The following is a 24,618-nucleotide window of genomic DNA, read 5'->3' as shown; positions in this document are numbered from 1 at the left end:
CTTGCCTTTCCGTTTTGGAGGTTTCTATTGAGGTAACCTCAAGCACAGAGATTTTTTCCTCAGCTGTGACCAGTTTTCTAATAAGCCCAACAAAAGCATTCTTTCTTTCTGTTACACTGTTTTTGATCTCAGCATTTCTTTTTGGTTCTTTCTTAGGATTTCCACGTAGGCTTATATTGCCCATCTGTTCATGCATACTATCTATTTTATCCATTAGAGCCCTTAGAATATTAACCATAGTTGTTTTAAATTCCTGGTCTGATAATTCCAACATCCTGCCATGTCTGGCTCTGATGCTTGCTCTGTTACATCAAATGTGTTTTTGCCTTTTAGCATGCCTTGTAATTTTTTCTTGATAGCAGAATGTGTTGTACCAGGTAAAAGGAATTGCTGTAAATAAGACCTTAAATAATGTGGCGGTAAGTTCTAGGGGGAGGGGAAGCATTCTATAGTCCTATGATTAGGTCTCAGCCATTTAGTGAGCCTGTGCCTCTGGACTGTGAACTTCACAAGTTTTTCCAAGTTTTTTTCTCCCCGCTTAGGTGGAACAGAATGGCTAAAGTGGACTGGAGTTGGGTATTTCTTTTCCCACATGGAAAGCTAGGGTAAGCTGGAGTTGGGTACTTCCCTTCTCCCAGGTCAGTTAGGCTATGATAATACCCTGGCAGATTAGGCTCTGGTTAACTAGCTTCTCATGAAGGTAGACCTTGTTAAGAAGAATATAGTGCTCTGGAGTATTTCAAATGGTTCCTTTTTCCCCTCCCCCTGCCGGAAGCACAAGGGGATTTTTCTCTGATATTTACTGTGGGTACCTGGTCAAGTTCCTGGGGGTAAATCTCACAATACTGTAGGGGTTGCCCTATGCCTGGGTCCTTTTAGAATTTTTCACTCTCAGACTTGTCTACATTGAGCCTCCAGCAATTTGTCAGCAATTACTGTTCAGGTATTCCAACCCTGGCACTGGTTCCTGTAGTGGCTTCCACTTGTGAGACTCTGCTCTGGTAAGTTGTGACTCTCTGAATTCACCTGCCTGTCTCTTCAATCTTGGGGGTGTTGGTTTGCCCTGTGTCCTCACCTCTCTTATGGATCTAAGAAGAGTTGTTGATTTTTCACTCTCTTCATCTTTTTACCCGTTGTTAGGATGGAGTGGACTCTTTCAAGCCCCTTACATGCAGAACTGGAAGCCAGAAGTCAAGGTAAATTTATGCCTGGAACATTCTTCTATGATACACAGCTTATACGCTTAGAAACGGAGGGAACCAAGACTATGCTGAAATTCTAAAGCTATACATTTTTCTCAAGGTCTGAAGAAGCTCTAGTGTATTTTTTAACAATTTTATTGAGGTTCATCCACATTCCATATTTCGTTCTTTTTATTGGTGGGTAGTATTCCATTGTATGAATATATCAGATTTTGTTATCCATTCACCAACTGATGAATGTAAGGGTTCTTTCCGATTTTCGCTACTATAGATAATACTGCAGTGAACATTCACATGCAAATCTTTGTGTAGACATTTGCTTTCATTTCTCTTGAGTGGGTACCTAGGTGTGGAATTGTTAGATCCTATTGTAAATTTATGTTTAACTTTTAAAGAAACTGTCAAGGTGTTTTCCAAGGCAGCTGTGCTACTTTACAGTCCCACCAGCAATGAATGAAGGTTCTGGTTTCTCCACATCCTTACCAACATTTGTCTTTGTGATTATAGCCATTGTTATGAGGAAAAAATTATAAGTTATACATTTTCTATAAGATGAAAAAATTAAATTTGATTAAAAGTAAATAAAAATTGATTTAAAAAGGTAAAGAGGGTCTGGTTTGGCATAAAATGATGGGGCCTGGTCAACAGGGATGAGTCAAGGGAGAGGAATAGCATTTGGCAGATACTCATTATTTGTGTTATTTTATGCTGATAAACTTTAAAAAACAGGCTATCTTAAGCTAAAGTCAAATAAAGAGTTCAATAATTATTTAGCTAAATTCAAGAAAAACTCACTTTTTCACAGCGGCAGTTAAAGCATGTGGATAAGAAGTTTATCCTGCATAATTAGCTCTGATTATTCCATTGGCTGTAAATCCTTAGCCTTTCAAAGCTCTATAAGACTTTTATAAATCCCATAGGCCTGCCAGAGGCTTTAAGTAGTTTTTTGTCACCCTTCCTTTCAAGAATTATATGAGATAATCATTAATTACTAAATTATATGATTTTATAATATAGAAGTTTTATAGAAAGTAATTTTGAGGCGTTTGATGGATTATAGGGGGAAAACAGGCATTAGAATTTGTGCTAGACCACTGCATGAGGGATTTACACATTTATGTTCATCTTTTAGCCAAACTTGGTCATTTTTCTAACTGAGCTAGAAACATCTCTCATTTTCTTCAGTCTGTGTACGGAGAAGAACACCAGCAAGCTCCCATATGTTGGAGTTCGGTCAGCTGACGATTTTTTTCTTTGCAAGTTAACAATTGACAAAATAGAGCCCACAGTGCAACTTGACCTTGGCAGTTTCAGCTGGCCTTTTAATTAAGGACATTTAACATTACCCTAATTTGCTACCGTGTATCCACCTCCCTGCTTCCACTTCCTCCTCCTAGAATTGCAACCAAATTGGGCAATTTTGTTGATGAAACTAACAATGTCAGTAACGGCCAACAAATTCTACCTTACATATTAGGTCCATAAATCTTGCGCCAACCCTGGGGGAATGCCAAAGGTATTTGGTTTTAAAAGTGAATTATCAAAAAAGCAAGTGTGGGTTTGCGAGCACCGCTCTTTCAGAATCAGAGAAGATCAAGTTTGGAAATATTCTTGGTCTTCTAATCATGTAGTCCACCTACTGGGTATCTGTCATTGTACCGCTCTCAGCTGTATTTGTGATTCCGTTTTCTTATCTTAGATTAGGGGATCATATGATCTCCTACCTACCCATCCCTGAGGTCCTTGAAACTTTGAGTTCCTTGAAATGAAGCTTCATGAACACAAAACATAATGTTGGAAAGTGAAGAAAAATAGTTTTTAACCTTTTTGGAGTACTGTGGTCTTAAATTGTATGTACACAAAAGAGGAGAATTTAGATCAAAGATTAACAACACTTAACCAAGAGTCCATGGACACCCTGGAGGGATCCAAGAGGTATGCATTGTTGGCTTGTAGAAGTGTCTCAATGGATGTTTTTCTGAAGATAGGGCCCAGAGCTTTCATCAGGCTTTTCAAAGTGCCTCAAAAATATAAGGTATTTCAAAGAGAGAATTGCTAACCATTGGGATAGATGACAGAGTGAATCTTTTCCTGACAGATTTTTAAGAATAAGGTATTTAAATGGTCTGTATATTAGGTAAAAATTATTCTGTCAGTGTTAAGTTTCTTACGTGTGATAATAGTATTACAGTTATGTAAGAGAATTTTTTTTTTTTTTTGCTAAAAGAACATTCTTAATTCCTAGGAGTACATGCTGAAGTATTTAAGGATCTACTGTTATTACACCTGTAATTTACTCTCAATAGTTCAGCAAAGAAGTACTATATACAACTATCAATAGGGAGAGACTGAGATAAAGCTCTATGTTAACAAATGTGGCAAAATCTTAACAATTGGTGAATCTGGGCAGAGAGTAGGCAAATATAGGTTGTACAATTCCTTCAACTTTTCTATGAATTAAAAAAAAAAAAAATTAGGACTTCCCTGGTGGTCCAGCTGTTAAGACTCCACGCTCCCAATGCAGGGGGCCCAGTTCGATCCCTGGTCGGGGAACTAGTTCCCGCATGCCACAACTAAAGATCCTGCACTCCGCAACTAAGACCTGGCGCAGCCAAATAAATAAATAAATATTTTAAAAAATCTTTGTGTATAATAAGGCATTCACTTATCTGCCTTAATTTCATAATTATAGGCAAGGAAGTGCTATTATCATATTTTATAGATGGCAAAAAACAAGCAGAAAAAGATCAAGAAAACCAAGCAGCAGCGTCCCAAATTACATTGGAGCCGTAACCAAGGACAGACCTAAAACCAATGTCTTCTTCCCATCTTCTCCCCACATAGCTCCAGCCCGTCCCGTAGGCAGACCCATGGCTTGTTCACACAAGCCCCTGAAATCACTGTAGTGCCCACTGTCGTGCTATCTTTTAAGTTCACGGGCAAAAGCAATCGCAACCACTTCCTAGTCGATGTTTTGCTTGAACAGCAAAGTATGCACAGTAACAGATGGCATCTTGTGACCTTCTTAATAACAGGCTCGGCTGCCAATGTTCCCTTGTGTCCAGTCTCTGCAGGGAATTTGGAAACTCTTGCCTTACACTTGAATATTTTCTGACAAACACATTTAACCATTTATTAGACTGTTTCCTGATTTCAAATAGAGGAAAGCAAAATTCCCAACTCCTGAAAGGGGCGTTGGTATTCCCTGGGTCTGGGGGCCCATCCTGGGAATCTCTGGGGTGTGCTGGCCATCATCTGGCGTATCTGTCATTTTGAGTGTGGTGAGGACCTCAGTCCCAGGCAAACCGCTTCCCAGGCTGCCTAGATCTATGGGTGGCCAACCTAAGCTTTTCTCTTTCTGTTGTTTAAAAGAAATGTCTGCGCTTCCCCCAGCCAGGCATACAAATTAGCCAGAAAACAAGCTAAATCCCGGCATTAGAAGGTCCCTCTGCTGTGACAGCCCACACCAGGAGTGAATTCGGGAGCCCCGTGGTGGGTGAGGCTTGTCCTAAGCCACTTTGCTCCCCTCCTCGGGCAGCCGCGCTGTCGAGCTCCACAGTGGGAGCGGGAAGAAGAGGAGGAGGGCAAGGATTAGGTGAGGAAGAAGCCTGCCCGGCGGCCCTGCTGGTCCTCTGCTCTCCTGCAGGGGCAGCTCGCCTTTGTCAACAATGGAAGGCACACAAGAGTGGCCCTAGGAGCAGCCGATATTCGATATTCGTGTCGAAGCCTGAGGAGTCCTCTTCTCCCCCAGCAGAATGGACCTGAACAGCTTGCACCAGGGGTCCAGGTACAAGCCATATCAGTCTCCATCAGACAACAGGTGTGTGTGTGGGAGGATGGGATGGGTGGAGAAAGTGCTAGAACATTCTCAGTGCAGGTGGTAGGAGTGCAAAGTGTGGCACCTCAGGGATAAACATCTCAGGTGACAGGCACGAGATGGCGTGAATTCACACGCAGGAGGAGGTAGGTAGGAATTAGGTTTCTGTTTGGTGGCGTTTCATTTGGGGGTTTCTCCTGGTAGCTGAGGTGGAGGAGGTGAGTGTTTCCCGTTGGCCCCAATTCTGGCCTTTGGAAAAGAGGATGCCTTGGAGAGGGGCGGCCCTCCTCATGCCTCTGCCTGGGAGATGCTGGCCTGGGTGTGGAGGAGCCCGGATGACGAGCTGCGAGTCTCTCCCAGGACAGCTGGGGCAGATTGCCTGGTGCGGTGGCCATCTACCCCTTCACTGTTCCGTCCCGGGGCTGGCCTGTTGCTCCTTCCCCAGGCCGACCAGCAAAGCTGCAGGAAGAGTCCCTCTCTTCAAGCATGCCCTACCCCATCTGCCCCCACCTTTACTCTGGGGCCCCAGCCTCCAGAAGCAGAAAGCTTTGGAAATGCTCCCAGAGCAGCACAAGGGGGCACATACCTGAGACGTTATGGAAACAAGGTGAACAAAGCCTGGAGGCCACAGGACACCCACAGCACAAAGAAGAGGAAGGTACTCCCCTGCCTCGGGCGCTGCAGGCACCAGCTCTTCTCCCGCTCTTTCCTCTCTCCCGCTCTCCCAGATCCTGTTCCCCGTCACTGGTCTACACGACTGCGTGTGTGTGTTTCAGATTTGTGCCTTCTTCAGCCTGTTACCGAGCCTGGGCGGGGGGTGGAGGAGCGCGTACGTCTAAAGCCGTGCACCAAAGGCAACAGTGCCATTTTTTTTTTTTTGGCCAAGCCGCGCTTGGCTTACGGGATCCTAGCTCCCCAACCAGGAATTGAACCTGGGCCCTCGACAGTGAAAGCACGGAGTCCTAACCGCTGGACCACCAGGGAATTCTCTCATTCAATTTTTAAAGTATTACAATTTTATGTGCTACTACACAGGATTTTAAAGCCTGCCATTGGAAACACAAGTTTGTTTTTTTTTTTTTAACAACTTTATTGGAGTATAATTGCTTTACAATGGTGTGTTAGTTTCTGCTTTATCACAAAGTGAATCAGTTATACATTTGTCCCCATATCTCTTCCCTCTTGCGTCTCCCTCCCTCCCACCCTCCCTATCCCACCCCTCTAGGTGGTCACAAAGCAGCGAGCTGATCTCCCTGTGCTATGTGGCTGCTTCCCACCAGCTATCTATTTTACATTTGGTAGTGTATATATGTCCATGCCACTCTCCCACTTCGTCTAAGCTTACCCTTCCCCCTCCCCATATCCTCAAGTCCATTCTCTAGTAGGTCTGTGTCTTTATTCCCACCTTGCCCCTAGGTTCTTCATGACCTTTTTTTTTTTTTTTAGATTCCATATATATATGTGTTAGCATATGGTATTTGTTTTTCTCTTTCTGACTTACTTCACTCTGTATGACAGACTCTAGGTCCATCCACCTCACTGCAAATAACTCAATTTCGTTTCTTTTTATGGCTGAGTAATATTCCATTGTATATATGTGCCACATCTTCTTTATCCATTCATCTGTTGATGGGCACTTAGGTTGCTTCCATGTTCTGGCTATTGTAAATAGAGCTGCAATGAACATTTTGGTACATGACTCTTTTTGAATTACGGTTTTCTCAGGGTATATGCCCAGTAGTGGGATTGCTGGGCCGTGGAAACACAAGTTTTTGAAAGGTTGCTTCAGTAACAACTACATTCTAATTTTTGAAAGTACTTATGAATTCCCTTTGGAAAGACAAATTCTATGTAACAAACTGCCTCTATAAGGAAATATATTGTGGGAAAGAAAAAGTCAACCATGGAAGGTCCATAAAAACCACTGTTCAATATACAGTTAAAGGACATCTGGTTTGTACTGAGCCCTGTCCTGGGTGCTGGAGATACAGAGATGAACAAGACAGACAAGCTCCTTCACTCATGAAGCTTATGTTCTAGAAGAGGAAAAAGATAACAAGTAAACGAATACAATAATACATGGCAAATTAGGAACTAAGATGGAAATTAAAAATGGAAAGATTGTGAAGAACTGACTTTAAATGTAGTGGCTGGGGAAAACCTCTCTGAAGAGGTGACATTCAAATTCAAACTTGAAGGATACAGCTCAGCAGAGCTGAGATCATTGCATTCCAGCAAAGAGAATGTATGTGCAAAGGTCCTGAAGTGGGAAATGGCTTAGCAGTTTCAAGTTTCTGAAAGAAGCCAATGTAACTGGAACAGAGTGATCAGACTGGACAAATAGGCAGGGTCCCATTTGTGCAAGACCTTACAACCTTGGTAAGGAATTAGGATTTTATTGCAAGTGTGACAGGAAACAGAGAAGTGACATCATCTTGTTTATGCTTTAAGATCTCCCCGTGTAAAGACATGACTTATGGGCGGTCTGGTGAGTTCTTTTTACTTTTGTAAGTCTCTTGAGCTTTGGAGAAGGCTTCGCAGGAGAATAAAAGTGAGAGTGAAAGAATAGGAGAAAAAGAAGATGTTAAAAATGGACACACACACTCTTGAAGTAACATGACAAACCATATTCATGTTGCCCTATCAGAATATTATTTGGTTCTTGTAAATATTTTCCTGGATTCTGTCATCTTGTAAAAGGCCATATACCATAAAGAGAGTTCCAGGTAGCTGCTTTAGGGACTTGGAATTTGTTATGTGTGGCTAGGGAACATCCCAAGAAGATCTTACACATGCTGTCACATCTGGGCTTTGATGTGTCATTCTATAGATAACCTCTTCCCTAGTACATACTACATCTCCTGGAAGAACAAGAATCAAAGAGCCCAGTGTACCCTTTTGCAAGGGTACGTTGGGCTCATCCTGGAGGGACACAGGCTTGGCCTTAAGAATGAGAAGAGGGAAAGGAACAGCCCGTGAGAGCTACCCCAGCTGCCCCGCATCCCACCTTGCTCTTCATAAATTGCTTCTGCTGGAGAGAAGCGTTTTAATTAAACAAAACTTGCTAGAATCTGTCTTAGAAGGTTGAATTGTTGAACAGTTTCTGTCTGTGGTATTGCAGTTTTAGGATCCTTGATTTTAGTTTTTATTAACGATTGCTTTGTTCTTTGAACATGAGAGATGAGCGTATGAGGCGCCAAAGAAGGGAAAAGCCACAACCATATCATTTGGAAAGAAAATTAACAGTGACGCAAAAGGAAAACCCGCCTTAGTGTAGGCAGAACAAATGAGACGGAACTCTTTGAAAGACAGTCGTGAAAAAGAATTTGAGAATGTTTTCCCTCTGATGATGTGAATCACACTTAAGAACAACCTGTCTGATTTGCATATCTACGAATGGACACTTTTTAAAAAAATTTTTAATGACGTCTCTCATCTGCTATCAATTCTTCTTCGTTCTTTTTAAAAAAAATTTATTTATTTAATTTATTTATTTTTGGCTGCGTTGAGTCTTCATTGCTGCATGCGGGCTTTCTCCAGTTGCGGCGAGCGGGGGCTACTCTTGGTTGCCGTGCACGGGCTTCTCATTGCGGTGGCTTCTCTTGTTGCGGAGCACGGGCTCTAGGCACACGGGCTTCAGTAGTCGTGGCTCGCGGGCTCTAGAGCGCAGGCTCAGTAGTTGTGGCGCACGGGCTTAGTTGCTCCGCGGCATGTGGGATCTTCCTGGACCAGGGCTTGAACCCGTGTCCCCTGCATTGGCAGGCGATTCTTAACCACTGCGCCACCAGGGAAGTCCCAATGGACACATTTCTACAGAGAGACAGTCAACAGACCAATGTCCACTAGTGGTGAGCAAATTTATCCAGTGGGCTTGTACTGACAATCTGATCCTTGGCTTCGCGTTTTAATTCCCTTCATTAGAAGTTTCTAGCACAAAGTTGATCATCCAAAAATTAGACATGGACATTGAAAAGAAGCACAAAGGGAAGTTATCCTCTGGCCAAATTAAATAATTCTACTCTGACATACTGTCACCTCTTAATGAAGAGTGTAGTCATCAGTTAAATTAAAATGACCGTTTGAGGAAAGTGAAAAAGGCAACATGGGCGAGGTCCATTAGTAAGTCATCATTAGGAATACAACATTTATGTCCTTTCTACCTTTCTTCTACCAATACTTTACCATAAAGACAGGAGAGGAGATATAGGAAAACAAAGCAATAATTATGGTACAGTGGTAAGTAATTTAATTTCCCCTACCCTAGCTCAGACTTGTCTCCGAGCTATGTAGTGTGTTTCAGTTTCATGTTTATTACTGCAAACGGGGAAAGAAAGTCTTTCCTGACTTTAACAATAGCACAGATGGTTAGCTGTCCTGCCTCTTGCCTCAACAAACCATAGAGGGACACGTAAAACCCATTTCAAATGCACTATTCCCATAAAGTTCAATTTTATTAGGAAAGCCAACAGAATAGTGATGGTCCATTATTTAGGAGAACGCCATGAGGCTGCAGGATGGTCCTGACACCATCCACCCTCCTCCCACAACACATGGGTACATATTGAACAACAAATACAACAAAAAGTATTAACAGAATATTTTATAAGGTGCTTTAAAAATCCTAATTTGAGATAATCTTTAGTCTTATTAAACCTTCAAAGATTGAACCCTGAGAGGTGGAAATTATATGAGAAAAACCTATTGTGTTTCTTCCCCCAAAATCAAAGTGTGTGGCAGGAGGGCCAGCTGTCCCCTTCCACAGGGTGCAGTTGTTACTGGGAAGAGTCTACCCAGCCCAGGAATCTAAACTCTCTGGCATGTAGGTGGGGCCTTGTGACCGCTTCTCCCACTGGAATGTGAGCATATGAGATGCGAGTCATGTCCAGGCTGAAATGGTGAAAAAGCAGGGGTGCCTTCCCTACCCTTTATCCCCTCCCGCCAGATGGAGAGAAAGGACTCTGGGGCCCCAGGGGATGTGGAACCCCAAGATGAAGGAAGTCTGTGTCCTTAGATCATCCTGTGGAATGTCTGTCTGCAAAACACCCTCCTGGGCCTTTAGATGAAGAAAAAAACTGTGTTTTAATGTGTTAAGCAACTGGAATGTGGAGGTTTATCTATTATAGCAGCTAGTGTTATCCTGATTTAACTAAAACGGGGTGGAGGTGGGTTTGGATTAGTAAATGGAGTTTCCTAGCTGGTGGTTTATAATGGTTTGGTTTTTCTTCCCAGTTCTTTGATGTACCCAGTAAAGCTCAGATTCCGTTACCTAGAGCTCCAAGCTCTGGCAAAAGGTACATTCTGGACTAACATGGAGGAGGAAGTTTTTTTGCCCTGGAATAACTGTTATTTTTAAGAGCGACAGATCCAGAGTGGAACATGCTCATTTGCTTGCTAGAGACGCCTTGCCTTTAGTAGGCAAATGAAAACCATCTGGATGACAATCAAGAACATAAAAGTTATCAAGACAGCAAACTTGGCCAAAGGGCTGTGCTCAGAACTGATCACGTTGCACTTAGTTTTAACATCTGTGGTCTCTTGGAGACCAGCCCTGCGGGCAAAGCAGTTTGGCAATGACATCCTAAAGAGAGCAAGTACAAGTTATAAGCTTATGGGTTTATAAGTCACAGACTATGGACTTAACAGGGCTTTTCACTCACCCTTTCATTTGATTTCTTAAACTTCGATGCTTCTTCTCTTCCTCTCTTTCCATTCTCCCAACCGTAAAATCTCATTAAATCAACCCAAGTTGGACTTTCTCATTGTCTTTAGTAATTTGTTTGGTCCCTGATTTGTCATAAAAGGGTAAAATGTTCAACTTTTGTACATGAAAATCTCAAACATTAAGTTCAAAATTGTTTTCACAGGATTTCTGAGACCTTCGCTAGAGAGTTGTTTTCAAAATAAGATAAGTGCTATGAATGGAATAGGAAATATTACGGTAATTATGTTGGTTTCCCAGGAAAACTTAGTAGCAATGGGGTAACTTGGGGATTCACAGATGCTGTGTCTATCTTTCAAAACATATCTGTAGTTCAGTTTCCCTGAATCCAGATGTGACACTCGTTTTAGTCAAGCAGTTGGCTTGGCGGGAAGCACAGTCATCAATTTCTAGAGGGCAACACATGGTGGCCATTGTTTTAGGGCCTCTGATTGGGGGGAGGAGGGTCTCCGAGCTCCGGGGACCTGGAATGTGTGTGTGAGGTAAGGATAGAGGGGAATTATCTCAGCCTAAAGAGTCCTAAAATGCTCCTGGACATGTATTCAGCCCACAGACTAGCCCTAATAACTCCTGAGATGACAGCTGGTGGCCCACCCTGTATCCTTCTTCTCATAACCTACAGCAGCAATTGAATCACTAGAGGGTATTAATTTTTAAATGTACATTTCTAAGCCCAACCCCAGTAATTATTTTTCCAATAGGTTTGGGGCAGAAGGTCTGAGGCAGGTAATCAGTGGGCCAGTTTCCTGACTTCTATGGGAATCATTTCTTTGCTTCTCCTTATATTTTTTTATTACCCAGGCAGATATACCCAACACTATAGTTTGGCTTAGACTGTTTTTTTTTTTTAATTTTACGTAAATGGAATAATACAATATGTATTGCCTCTGGCTCAAAATGCTCAATATAATGTTTGTGTCATTACAAGGTGTAACCATAGTTTGTTCATTTACACTGGCATTGTATGATCACAGCACTGTCTGTGCATTCTGATGCATTCTATGCATTCTGATGAATAGTACATATTGTACATTTGGATTGTTGTCAGTTTTTTGGCTATTATGAAAAATGCTGCTATGAACATACTTGTACATGTCTCTTGGTGCACGTGTGACAATGCATTTCAGCTGGGTATATACTTAGAACTGCTAAGTACTAGGAAATTTATAGCATCAACTTTAGAAAACAAGACCAAACTGTTTTTCTAAAGAAAACAATTCAATGCACATTCCCACCAGATGTACATGAGAGACCTCATTGTTCTACACCCTCACCAGCACTTAGTATTAATGGTGTTTTTAATTTTAACCTTTCTGGAAGATGACATGAGTAAGCTCATTGTGGTTTTAATTTACATTTCCTGATTACTAATGTGGTTAAGGACCTTTTGATAAGTTTATTGGTCACTTGGATATCTTGGTTTATGAACTTCATTTCAAAGTCTCTGTTCCATTTTTCTAGTGGATTGTCTTTTTCCTACTAATTTGTAGGAGTTTTTTATATGTATCATAGTTATGAGCCTTTGGTCAGTCGCTGAATTGAAAATCTTTTCTTCCTCTCTGTAGCTCGCCTTTTCATACTTGTAAGGGTGTGTTTTGTTAAAGAGAACTACTTAATTTTAAGATAGTCCCATTTACTTCACTTTTTCTTTGTGGTTAGTGCTTTTTGTGTCCGTTTAAGAAATCTTTGCCAACCTCAAGATCAACAAGCTATTCTCTATGTCGTCATCTAATGGATTTGCTGTTTTGCCTTTCACACTTAGGCCTCTAATTCATCTGGAATTAATCTACCTGGGATTGCAAACACGACTTTTCTCTACTGTTCTGCTACCTTTCTCATAAATAAGTGCCCATATATGCATGGTTCTGTTTCTGGGCTCTTTATTCTGTTCCATTGGTCTATTTGTTATCTTTGTGCCACAATGCCATCCTGCCTTAATTACTGAGGCTTTATAGTAAATTTTGTTGTCTGTAGAACAAACCCTCTTACTTTGTTCTTTTTTGAGAGTCTCCTGTCTATTCCCTGGCCTTGAATCATCTTGTCAAGTTCCACAAAAACACCTATTGGGATTGCATAAATTAATTTGGGGAGAAATAATATTTTTATAATATTTAGTCTTCTAATCCATGAACATGGTTTATCTCTCCATTGACTTAGATCTTTATTTTCTCTCACTAATGTCTTATAGTTTTCTGTGTGGAGATCTTACACATCTTTGATTATCTTTATTCTTAAAAACTTGACATATTTTAGCAAAGTGGCATTTTTTTAAAATTTCATTTTAAAAATTGCATCTGGCTCAAATTAATTAATCTACCTGGGATTGCAAACACGACCTTTCTCCACTGTTCTGAGTGTTTTCACTGGTAAGTGAAAATTTGGTCTGGTAAGTACTAATTTTCTTTTATATTTCCTGTTTTTAAACATTCATGAAAATTTTGTATCATGCTCCTTCCTTTATTATAAAAATTTTTACTTTCCTTTATTATAAAAATGTTTCTGCTCTCTATTCTAACTGTGTTATAGGCATACCTACTTTTATTGGACGTGGCTTTATTGTGCTTTGCAGGTACTGTGTGTTTTACAAATTGAAGGTTTGTGGCAACCCTGTGTTCTCAGATGATGGTTAGCATTGTTTTTGGCAACCAAATATTTTTAAATTAAGGCATGAACATTGTTTTTTAGACATAATGCTATTGCCCACTTAACAATATAGTGTATACATAACTTTTATATGTACTGGGAAACCAAAAAATTTGTGTGACTTGCTTTATTGGGTTATTCACTTTATTAGACCAAACTGCTATATCTCCGAGATCCGCCTGTACTTTTCTATTGCTGCTGTAACAAACTAATGCTCCCTATTTGTCCCGTGGCCTTTTAGTAAGCCCTGGCACAGCGCCTCTTCATTTCAGAAGCATGATCCAACATGCTGCTGCTTTTTCATTCAGGGATTTGTTCTATAAGTACCAATGCAGAAGGGAAAATCATTGCTTTTCAAAGAATTTGGGACTCTTCTGAAAGGCCCAGTCAGAACTCTACCAGTTTTCATATTTTCTGGGTTTGTATACCTCAGAGAGTCCAAGGTTGAGATAGGGAAGCAAGCATTGCCTTTAAGATTCCCCTGCTGGCCTAGAGGTGCCTCAAAATTCACAGAATTAGCAAAGGGACTTCCAAAGTTAACTGAGGTGTCAACATACTCGAGAGCTATTAAAAATGCAGCGACTGTGTAGTTCACTGGAATACACCAGACGAGGCATCCAATTGCAAAGTACTTCTGAGACATTTTGGCTTTAAGCATTGTTGTGATAATTTGGAAAGCCCTGGAAGGCAAAATAACTAGTATTTGTTAGGGTATTATTTGAATTATTCCTCACATCTCAAGTTGGAGCCAATAATCCAATTGATTTTCAAATAGATTTCCAGAATTTGGACAAGATATTTGACAACCTACAGAGGGAAATATTGCATTACGAATCCTCATCTTTTCCACATCCTCACTTAATGCTTTCTGTCTCAAACTCACTTAGTTGCTCACAGCTCTCAGATAACACCTGGGATTAAGTGCTCGCTGCCTTTGTGCACTCTCTCCTCCAGGCAGCCCTCCCTTCTCTCCCCACCTCCTAAACCAGCTCAGAGGAAAGCTGCTTTACAGAGCTCTTTCCAGAAACACAATACCCCTCCCCCCCACCACAGACACTGATAAAATCTCCTTCCCCTGTGCTGGTTACTTATTTCTGTGGTTTCAGTTACCATATGAAACTGAAAGTAATGTTTTCTGTGGGCCTGCCATAGGGCTTGGTTTATAGTAAACACTCAGAATATGTCTTTCGGGCCCCCAACACTTGAATTCATCCAGAGACAATTCATGGTGGAGGGCAGAGGAGGATTTAGTCAACGTTCCTCCTGCTCCGAGGGAATTTTTCAATTCCCCAAAGTGGAAAAACTAGACAAGAAACAAAGTGAAGTTCTCAGAAGCACCTCTTTGCTGAGCAGAGAAGACAAAATATCTACATCTTAACCGAATACTCATATTTTAACTTTTCGAGAGTAAAGGTAGTTGCGCATAATTTTAGGAGTACTAAATAGAGAATACAAACATAATTTCAGCTGGTGACTGACATTTAGCTCTTCCTCCCCCTGACATTTACCCAGGAAAATATACAGCGCGGAAGTCTACAAAGTGTCTCAGGGTTGACAATACCCTCCTCCTTCTAACAGCATTCTCATCCAGTTACAGTGACATCGCTGTAACTTGTGAATCACAAAGGAATCTTACTGGTTACACTCAGGCCAGTGCTGTCCTGCTTTAAGTCGGCGGCACGTGGAATCATCCAGCTGCTTTTTCCGGTAACTGCCCGCATATGTTGTTACAGACGAATCTGACCACCTTGTTTCATTCTGCCAAGATGCTCCAGCCTTCAGTCGGATCAGATCAAACTCTTGAGAAGTAAGAGGGCTAAAGGGCAGAAGAATTTGTGGAGTCAAGTAGAAGAAGTGTGACATGGCCTGCTCGGAAGGACGACTTTTCAAGCCCTCTACGTAAGGAAGAATTAATTTCCTTTTTGTAGCAAGAACTAATTGACTCGCCTCACCAAACTCTTGTGACTCTGACAGTTCACAGAATGCAGAAGCTGAACTCTCTTAAAGTTGCCAAGCAACAGGTCACACAATTCCACAAATACCACCTTCCATCCCCCCAAATTTCAACTAGCAAATTTAGAAGTTATATAACTTTCTGGCTTTTGCTCTAAGCGATATACTGCTACAAATTATGGCAAGAAAGCAGGTGGCCACTGCTTTTATAAATAAAAGAGTGAGTCCTAATCACGGTGGTTTAAGACGTGGAACAAGAGGACAGTGCCAAGCATTCGTTTCCTCTAAAGACTGGCCTCCAAGGGTCTGGAGGCAAACGTGCCCCTCTTGTGATGTCAACGATAGCAGGTGACTCAAACGGCTTCTTGCGTGTCATACAGCAATGATGCTGAAACTGGCAGCATGCAGAAGTCGCCCCAAGAGCTGGGAAAATCAGCACCCCAGCCCGTAGATTCTGATTTACTTGGCCTGGAGTAGGGCCCAGGCTTTGGTAATTTTCAAAAGCTTATTTCTGGAAGGTTCTAAAGAGCAGCCAGGGTTAAGAATTAAGGTCACTGAAACACCACTGTGAACCTTTTTTAGGATCTTCTGTTCACCTGATTTCCTCTATCCTTCACTAATAATTACTCTAAACCTGGTTAATACGCTTGCCTCTCCTCCACACAATTGTTATTCATTGGCAAATCGAAACAGATCTTTCTATTTTTGTCCTTTCTCTGATCAATTCTTTTTTATTTTAATTAATTTTTATTGGGGTATAGTTGCTTTACAATGTTGGGCAGAAGTTCTCAACCCTCTGTGTTCATTCATGTAACCTGTGGGATTCTTTATAGAAACACATGTCCTGCCGCACCTTGATCGGCAACTCCGTGAGTGGATCCATCATCAGCATTAAAAAAAGAGTCTCCAGGACTTCCCTGCCGGTCCAGTGGTTAAGACTCCGCGCTTCCAATGCAGGGGGCGTGGGTTTGATCCCTGGTTGGGGAACTAAGATCCCACATGCCGCGTGGTGTGGCCAAAAAATTTAAAAAAAAAAGATTCTCCATAGGTGGCTGTATCAGCACCCATGGGGCACCTTAAACATGCAGAGGACTTGTCCTCCCTTCACAGACTACAGGCCTGAGGAAAAGCCCCAGAATCAACATATTTCTATGGTTACATGAGGCAGTCTATCTTCCAATGCTGGGAATACAAGCTGAATTTAAACAGTCTTTTATTTTATTTTATTTTTGAGATTATATTCTTTTTTTTAATTAATTAATTTATTCTTGGCCGCATTGGGTCTTCATTGCTGTGCGTGGGCTTTCACCAGTTGCGGCGAGTGGGGCTACTCTTCATTGCGGTGCGTGGGCTTCTCACTGCGGTGGCTTCTCTTGTTGCAGAGCACAGGCTCTAGGCGCAAGGCCTTCAGTAGTTACGGCATGTGGGCTTCAGTAGTTGTGGCTCACGGGCTCTAGAGCACAGACTAAGTAGTTGTGGTGCACAGGCTTAGTTGCTCCGCGGCATGTGGGATCTTCCCGGACCAGGGCTCGAACCCGTGTCCCCTGCATTGGCAGGCGGATTCTCAACCACTGCGCCACCAGGGAAGTCCCTAAACAGTCCTTTAAAGTGAGGCTGACACACTACAGGGTACGCTTCTTTGAGAGTAAAATTACTTGCTAATACTTGTTAGTATTTAGAAGTAGAAGTATCTTTCCTTAAAAGTTTGAAATTTGGGACATAAGCACATTTGCCCTAGAAGGATTAGGCCGATGTTAGCAGAGCTGGCTGCTTTTTCTCAGGGAGTTGGAGGTTCCTTCGAGAAACCCAGATGAGAGAAGAAGATGGAGATAAAGAGTGAAGGAGGGGAACGGAAACAAGGCTGCCCAACTCTTTTCAACGCACCCAGTGTCAGGTGGCAACTGCTTCGATGCTTAAACCTTTAGCCATTCCAGCAAAAATGGTGGTTTAAAAATCTCTGCTGGCAATAAATATGGTTTCGAGGCAAGAAAATAAATAGAACAGATTGTGAAAGATTATTTGTAGAAAACATTTTAAAATTTTCTTCTTAGATTGTGTGGCTGTCTATAGGCAATTGTGTAATGAAATAAACTCTAAAAAATAAATTAGGGTGTAAATATACCTTATTATCGCATTCCTGTCCTTTAGTTTTATTTATTTCTTTTCTTCTCCCAAAATCAAGTACGATATCATTTTAACAATTATAACCTCAAGAACCAAGAGTAGTGAAACTTAACAATTTGAGTGAAAATGTCTAATATGGGTTTAGATGAGATTATAGCTTAGTTCATCAGTCTATTAGATGTTGAACAAGTCTGTTAAGAATAAGTTGGACTTCAAATTAGAAAATAAGTAGAACAGACTAACTGAATTTATTATCCTAAGTATTTAGTCTAAAAAAAGTTATTATAAAATAGTTATAGTTATTATAAAATATTGGCTATATTCCCCATGTTGTACAATATATCCTTGTAGCTTATTTTATAGCTAATAGTTTGTACCTTTTAATCCCCACCCCTATCTTGCCCATCCCCCTTCCGTCTCCCCACTGGTAACCACTAGTTTGTTTTCTGTAGCTGTGAGTCTGTTTCTGTTTTGCTATATTCACTAGTTTGTTGTATTTTTTAGATATAAGTGATATCTTATTCCACATATAAGTGATAACTCAGTATTTGTCTTTCTCTGTCTGACTTATTTCACTTAGCATAATAATATACTCCAAGTCCCTACATGTTGTTGCAAATGGCAAAATTTCATTCTTTTTTCTGGCTGAGTAGTATTCCATTCTAGATATATACCACATCTTCTTTATCCATTCATCTGTTGATGGACACTTAGGTCTGACAACCCAGTTTTAAATATATGAGTGAAGGACTTGAAAAAGCACTTTTAGAAAAGTTACCTAAATGGCCAATAAACAGGAAAAGGGGCTCAGCACCGTCAGTCACCAGGGACAGGCCAGAGTGAGATGGCACCAGGCCCCCCCCACCCCCCCCACACCCCGCCGAATGGCTAAAAATTACAGGCTGTGGCGAGATGGCACTCCTGCTGATGAGTAAAATCTACAATCACTTTGGAAAATTGTTTGCCGGTGTCTATTGAAGCTAAACATGCAAACATCCTATGACCCAGGGTGCCCCTCCTGGTATACACCCAACAGAAACGAGGGGCTATGCACACCAAAAAGTTGTACGAGAATATTCATAATGATCTAAACGGAAACCTACCATTGTCTGTCCATAGTGGGATGGACAAACTGCATGTCATACAACAGAGTACTGCACAGCGGTGCAAAATGGCAAGCTACTGACCGCTCAATACGGGTCAGTCTCTCAGGATACAATGTGGAGCGCAAGAGGCCAGACCCTGAAGCACGCACCCCAGGCTTCCATTTATGTATTCGGGTAATACTGGTGATGAGGCAGAACTAGTCTGTGTCATAGAGATCAGGGCAGTAATTACCTTCAGGGCTTGGCATGAAGTGGAAGGGGCCCAAGGAGCCACCAGGTCACCGGAACTATTTCACACCTTGATCTGGGGGGTGGCTCCACAGATGTGGCGGGTTGTATTGTACAAAGACGGCCGCGTCAATTTCTCCCTTCCCACAAGGTTTTCACAACGTGGACTTGAGGCTCCTATTGAGGTGCGAGGGGGATAATCCCTCCCTTTGAACGAGAGCAGACATTTGTGATCCCTCGATCAATAGAGAGAGGACCACGGAAAGACTCTGTGCGCGCTTCCGCCTGGACCCTCCAGCGGGGAACCCAGCCGCCGTGCCCTGACGAAGCCCAAGCCACCCCAAGGAGGGACCACGTGGAGAGGCCACGTGGAGGGATTCCGGCCGCGCTCAGCGGAGGCCCAGCCAGCATCAGCCGAGAGACCTGAGGACGGCTGCTCCAGGGGAGCGCATCCAAGCCTTCGGTGCATCGCAGCCCCCGCCCACCCGCCCGGTTCCTGACCCGCAGAGCCCTCACACCGCGAAGGGGCTTCGTCCACTGCTTCTGGCGGCTGGTGAGGCAGCGCTGGTGACGGGACCGAGTGCACACACAGAGAGTAAGTGAAATGTGCACTCGGGGTCTGTGCACTTAGCTCTGTGTAGGCTACAGCTCAACTTTTTAAAAAGAACCATCCAAACCCTCCTGAAGAAGAAAAAGAAGGCAGTGGGGCTTACCCACCAGTTGAAAGGCTATTTGTAAAACTACAATCAAGGGTGAAGTGTGGTGACTTCCCTGGCAGTCCAGTGGTTAGGACTCGGCACTTGCACTGCAAGGGGCATGGCTTCCATCCCTGGGCGGAGAACTAAGATCCCGCATGCTGCGCAGTGCAGCCAAAAAGAAAGGGAGGGGGTGGGATGAAGTGTGGTGTCAGCCCAGGAGGTGACGAACTGGACAATTGAACAGGATACAGAACCCAGAAGGATACACACCCATAGATGGGCTTTTTTTTTTTTTTTTAATTTATTTTTGGCTGTTGGGTCTTCGTTTCGTGCGAGGGCTTTCTTTAGTTGCGGCAAGCGGCCACTCTTCATCGCGGTGCGCGGGCCTTTCACTATCGCGGCCTCTCTTGTTGCGGAGCACAGGCTCCAGACGCGCAGGCTCAGTAGTTGTGGCTCACGGGTCTAGTTGCTCCGTGGCATGTGGGATCCTCCTAGACCAGGGCTCGAACCCGTGTGCCCTGCATTGGCAGGCGGGTTCTTAACCACTGCACCACCAGGGAAGCCCCATAGATGGGCTTTGATAAATAAGAAAAGTGGCGTGATGGGTCCTTGGAGAAAGACATGCAATAAAGGAGGCAGGAAAACCCCAGGACAAAAAAATTAGATCCTTTATTACACTCAAAAAGCATCTCCAAATGGATTAAGAAACAAAATGTCAAAAGCAAAAGTTTAAAACTTTAGAAGAAGATACACGTGAATATCTATGTGACCTCGGGATAGAAAAGAATTTCTTAATCAACACACTCACAAACCTTAACCATATAAAAGAAAAGATTGATACATTTGACTACATTACAATTAAGGACTTTCACACAATAAAATATAACTTAATGAAGGTGAAAGGACACGCTGCAAACTGGGAGATAATTCTCACTGCACCCAAAACCAACCAAAGACAAGTGTCAGAATTTACTAAGAATTCCTAGGGGTCAGGAAGCAAAAGCGAACAACCCAACAGCAAAATGGGCAAAAGGCAGGAGCAGGTGCTTCCAGGAGAGTAGAGGGGCCAACAGATGTGGAGAGAGGCCCTCTGTTCTCACTGTCATCAAGGGACATGTTTCACGGTGAGATGGAATTTTGCACACATTTGATTGACCAAAAAAAAAAATGTGTTGATAATTGCAAATGTCAGAGAAGACGTGCATCCCCAGAACTCTTACACTTTGCCGGTGGAGCACAGATTGATGCAACCGCTTTGCAGAACAGTTAGGCATTACCTTGCCAAGTTAAAATTTTGCGTTCCCGTGATCCAGATTCCATTCTCAGCTCTCCTCCCGGGAGGGTCCCCTGAGTGTGCGCACAGGAGGCCTGTTCGTCAGAGCGAACGTGGGAACAGCCCAAAGGCCCTACATACAACAAGAGAAGAGAACGGATAACGTATGATGTAATCACACAATGAAAAATTCTACCATGGAGACATTCAATATCTACAGCTGCTCGCAGAATATAAACAAAGCTCAGGAATGTAATGTTGAATAGGGAAAATCAAGTCCCAGAAATAAAAACAGAATGAACACCAAGTGCAGAATCATGTTTACCTCGGATGGAGGAGGAAGCGGTTGAGGTACTGACTCTTCCAGTGCTCGGACTGGCTGGTGGTGCGGAGTGTTCCTTGTATTTTCACTATAATCTGAAAGGAGAAGAGCATCCAGCAGGGACCAACGCAGAGAGTGTGTGGCGAAGCACAGATTTCAATAAATGCAGCCTGTGCACGTGAGGTCTGGAAGCTACTAAAATATTTGTTACAAAGAGAGGGGGAAGGCTGCGGAGGCAGAGTACAGAGGGTTTTTAGGGCCATGAAACCACTCTGTATGATACACATCATCACACATTTGCCCAAACCCCAAAGTGTGCAACACCAAGAGTGACCCTAATATAAACTATGGACTTCGGGGTTCAATGATGCATCAATGCAGGTTCATCACTTGTGACAAATGCACCGCTCTGGCGGGGATGTTGATGGTGGGGGAGATTTGCATGTGTGAGGACAGGGGGTGTATGGGAAATCTCTGTACTTCTGCTCCATCTCGTTGTGAACCTAAAACTTGCTCTAAAAAATAGTCTAATAAAAAAATTTTTAAGAGAGAGGGCTGGGACAATTTAGAGTAGCCAGGTCATGGAAGCAACCTAAATGCCCATTGACAGATGAATGGATAAAGAAGATGTGGTACATGTATACAATGGAATATTAACTCAGCCATAAAAAGAAACGAAATTGGGTCATTTGTAGAGAAGTGGATGGACCTAGAGACTGTCATACAGAGTGAAGTAAGTCAGAAAGAGAAAAACAAATATCGCATATTAATGCATATATGTGGAATCTAGGAAAATGGTACAGATGAACTGGTTTGCAAGGCAGAAATAGAGACACAGATGTAGAGAACAAACATATGGACACCAAGGGGGGAAAGTGGGTGGAGGTGGTGGTGTGATGAATTGGGAGATTGCGATTGACATGTATACATGATGGGTATAAAATGGATGACTAATAAGGACCTACTGTATAAAAAATAATTAAATAAAATAAATGTTTTTAAAAAAAGAGAGAGAGAGAGGGCTGGGGAGAGAATTGAGGAGGAAGAAGAGTTGCTATTAAATATTTTACATTGTTTTTGGCTTGACCAGCCAGCGTATCCTCCTCTCTAAATCACAAGTGCTGTCTGTGTCAGAGGACCCAGCCATGTCAGGACCCAGCCCACCCACTCCAGGGAAGGGCACCTGTGAGACACGCCCAGCTGGTCCTCAGCACCAGGTGAGGTAGAACGTGGACCTGAGTGCCCTGAAGAGCCAGCCCAGAGCACATCCCATGTCACACTGGTCCTCACGGCACCCACACAGCAGCTGTCACCATCCTATGCCTCAGCTGAACAGGAGAGCTGCCTCTGCGCCTGCCCTCACACCAGAGGGAGGCACTTCAAGCTTGGTCACTTCACTCTCAATGAGCCAGAGTCCTGGAGGGACAACTAGCACCTTGGTTTAACTCCCAGAGCATCCACCCTCCAGCTTTGCAATCAGGGCTTCCCTGGAAGTGGGAATGCAGGAGAGAAGGCCTCTGCTCAGCCCACCTCCCCTCCCCATATGGGCCACTGTCACTGGGACATAAGGCCTTGCTGGAATTCCCTGGGATGGTCTGGCTGCGGCTGAAAGATTCTGCCCTGGCTGGAGGCTGCAGGCGACAGGGGCCAAGACAGCCCAGTGTCCAGAGCTGCCCCCTGCACCTGGCTGCACTTCAGCTGCCCCTGACAAGGGGCGAGGTCCAGGGGGTGGGTATTAATGGGCAGGTCTTGACCAGGCTTTTGTCTAAACACGGGCTGATTATTCTAATGAGGTATTAATAGGTATTAATTAAAAGAATTTTATGGTTAAGTAAGTTTAGGACAAGTTGGGATAAACATGTTTCTTTGCTGTAGGACTTTAGGGCCTTTAACATTTCAATGTGCATCGTGAATCTTTCCAAGGGGGCAGCATTTCCTAAACTTAGTTGACCACAGAACTCCTTTTATGGGGTGGGGAGCATCTCTGGGTGTTGCTGTTTTGTGGAACAGTCCAGGAAGTAAAAAGGCTAGATGTCTCTATAGCTAAGACAATGGCTGGTCTATAAGTCTCTGGAATTTACTAGATCTTGACTAGATCTCCAGCCTAAACCAATGACAGCCTGGCAAGAGGGTGACTCAAGCAGTATTTTTTTTTTAGTTGAGACGTAACATCAAACAGTAAAGTACACAAATATACTCGACATATGTGTACATCTATGTAACTACCACCCAGATGCACCACTCTGTCTCTTTCCAGTTAAAACAGCACATACACACACACACACACACACACACACACACACACACACGTAACTACTATTTCGATTTTTATCACCAGAGACTAGATATGTCAGTCAGAAACTTACTGATGCCATTCCAAGACAAAACCCAGGGAGAAACCAAGTAATAGAAAGGCCAAAAACAAGCAGAATTCTCTTGAGAAAAAAGATCCCGTTTGAAGCTTAAGCTTCCATCTCAACAAGAATCTGTCTCCTGCCCACAAGGTGCCAAATTCCGGTATTTGGATAAGTGTGGCCAGCAGCTGACGTACGTAATGTGTTATAGTTAATAACTCTTTGTCAGTTATAATAATATTAATTCTCAGTCCTTGATCTTGCAATAATTTCTTCATGCTTATCAAGTGTAGCATTTGGAAATTTTAGTAACTTGTCAAAAACTGTGGTCTACAGTCTACATGGTCTACAAGACACAGAAAACAAGGAGTCAGCTGCAACCAGAACTGGATGGAAATAAATGAAGGGTAAAGTGCAAAGGAACAGGAAAAAGAAATTGATAAAATTAGGGAAGAGGAGCCTAAAGGGAAGGATCATTTTTCTCTCCTTTCCTGAAATTCATTTTTGGTTGTGTTTACTATATGAAAACTGAAACTGATTATAAAGCGCAAACACTGTGACCCAAATTTTGTTGAATAAAAAGTATATGTATGTGTATGTATTTATAAGAAAAGGCCCAGTGGGCTCTATACAGAGATGTTAATACTTATAGCTGAGTAGGAGGATTGCATGTGATTTTTATATTTTACATTCCTTTCTTTATTTTCCAAATGTTTTACAATAAATATATGTAACTCATAATCAGAGCCAAGACGCTATGTTACAAAAATGAAAACAAATGGAATGCAGCCATATATAATCAATCTCCCTAATCTTACAAAGAGTCTCTTTTGAGTTTACATTTATTTTTCTCTTCCAGTTCTCTCTGGAGTCTAGGCTGTAAAAACAAAAGCAAACAAAAAACAAAAACAAGAAACTCTATGGCAAAAAGACTGGAGTCAGTTCAATCAAATATGATGCGTCTTAGATTTTCTCTCTCTCTAGTTCTGGGTCCATAATCAAGGGGAAGGAGAAAATAAAGCACAAGGTCTTCAGGGGTGTGTGTGTGTGTGTGTGTGTGTGTGTGTGTGTGTGTGTGTGTTGGTGGGGAACAGAGAATAGGGAAAGAGAAATAGATCAGGTATATTGTGGACCCCAAAGTGAGGAAACTTGAGTTAATGGATGCTGTTTTCCAAGGAA

At 42.5% G+C, this 24,618-nt stretch overlaps 1 protein-coding gene across 1 annotated transcript; it reads right to left on the bottom strand.

Moving 5' to 3' along the window:
• Positions 1–6,003: 6,003 nt before the first annotated feature.
• On the bottom strand, positions 6,004–16,737 carry LOC309661615 (uncharacterized protein C4orf51). Its single transcript, XM_082463493.1, has 2 exons — positions 15,018–16,737; positions 6,004–10,597 (listed from the first exon to the last, which is right to left on the bottom strand). The coding sequence occupies exons 1-2, from the start codon at positions 15,242–15,244 to the stop codon at positions 10,411–10,413; spliced, it is 414 nt and encodes a 137-aa protein (XP_082319619.1). The 5' UTR covers positions 15,245–16,737; the 3' UTR covers positions 6,004–10,410.
• Between the last annotated feature and the right edge of the window lie 7,881 nt (positions 16,738–24,618).

Source organism: Balaenoptera physalus, assembly GCF_965194825.1.
Source record: "Balaenoptera physalus genome assembly, chromosome: 5".
In the NCBI taxonomy this organism is placed as follows: Eukaryota; Metazoa; Chordata; class Mammalia; order Artiodactyla; family Balaenopteridae; genus Balaenoptera; species Balaenoptera physalus.
Note: the sequence above shows the minus strand (reverse complement) of the source record. Positions and strands in the feature narration are given on the sequence as shown.

Excerpts from the sequence above, each read along its gene's own strand:
- LOC309661615 (XM_082463493.1), bottom strand. The coding sequence starts at position 15,244 with ATGTCACACTTCTTCTACTTGACTCCACAAATTCTTCTGCCCTTTAGC. Across the intron at positions 10,598-15,017 it reads CACTGGCCTGAGTGTAACCA|GATGTCATTGCCAAACTGCT; the intron begins GTAAGATTCCTT and ends TGCTCTCTTTAG.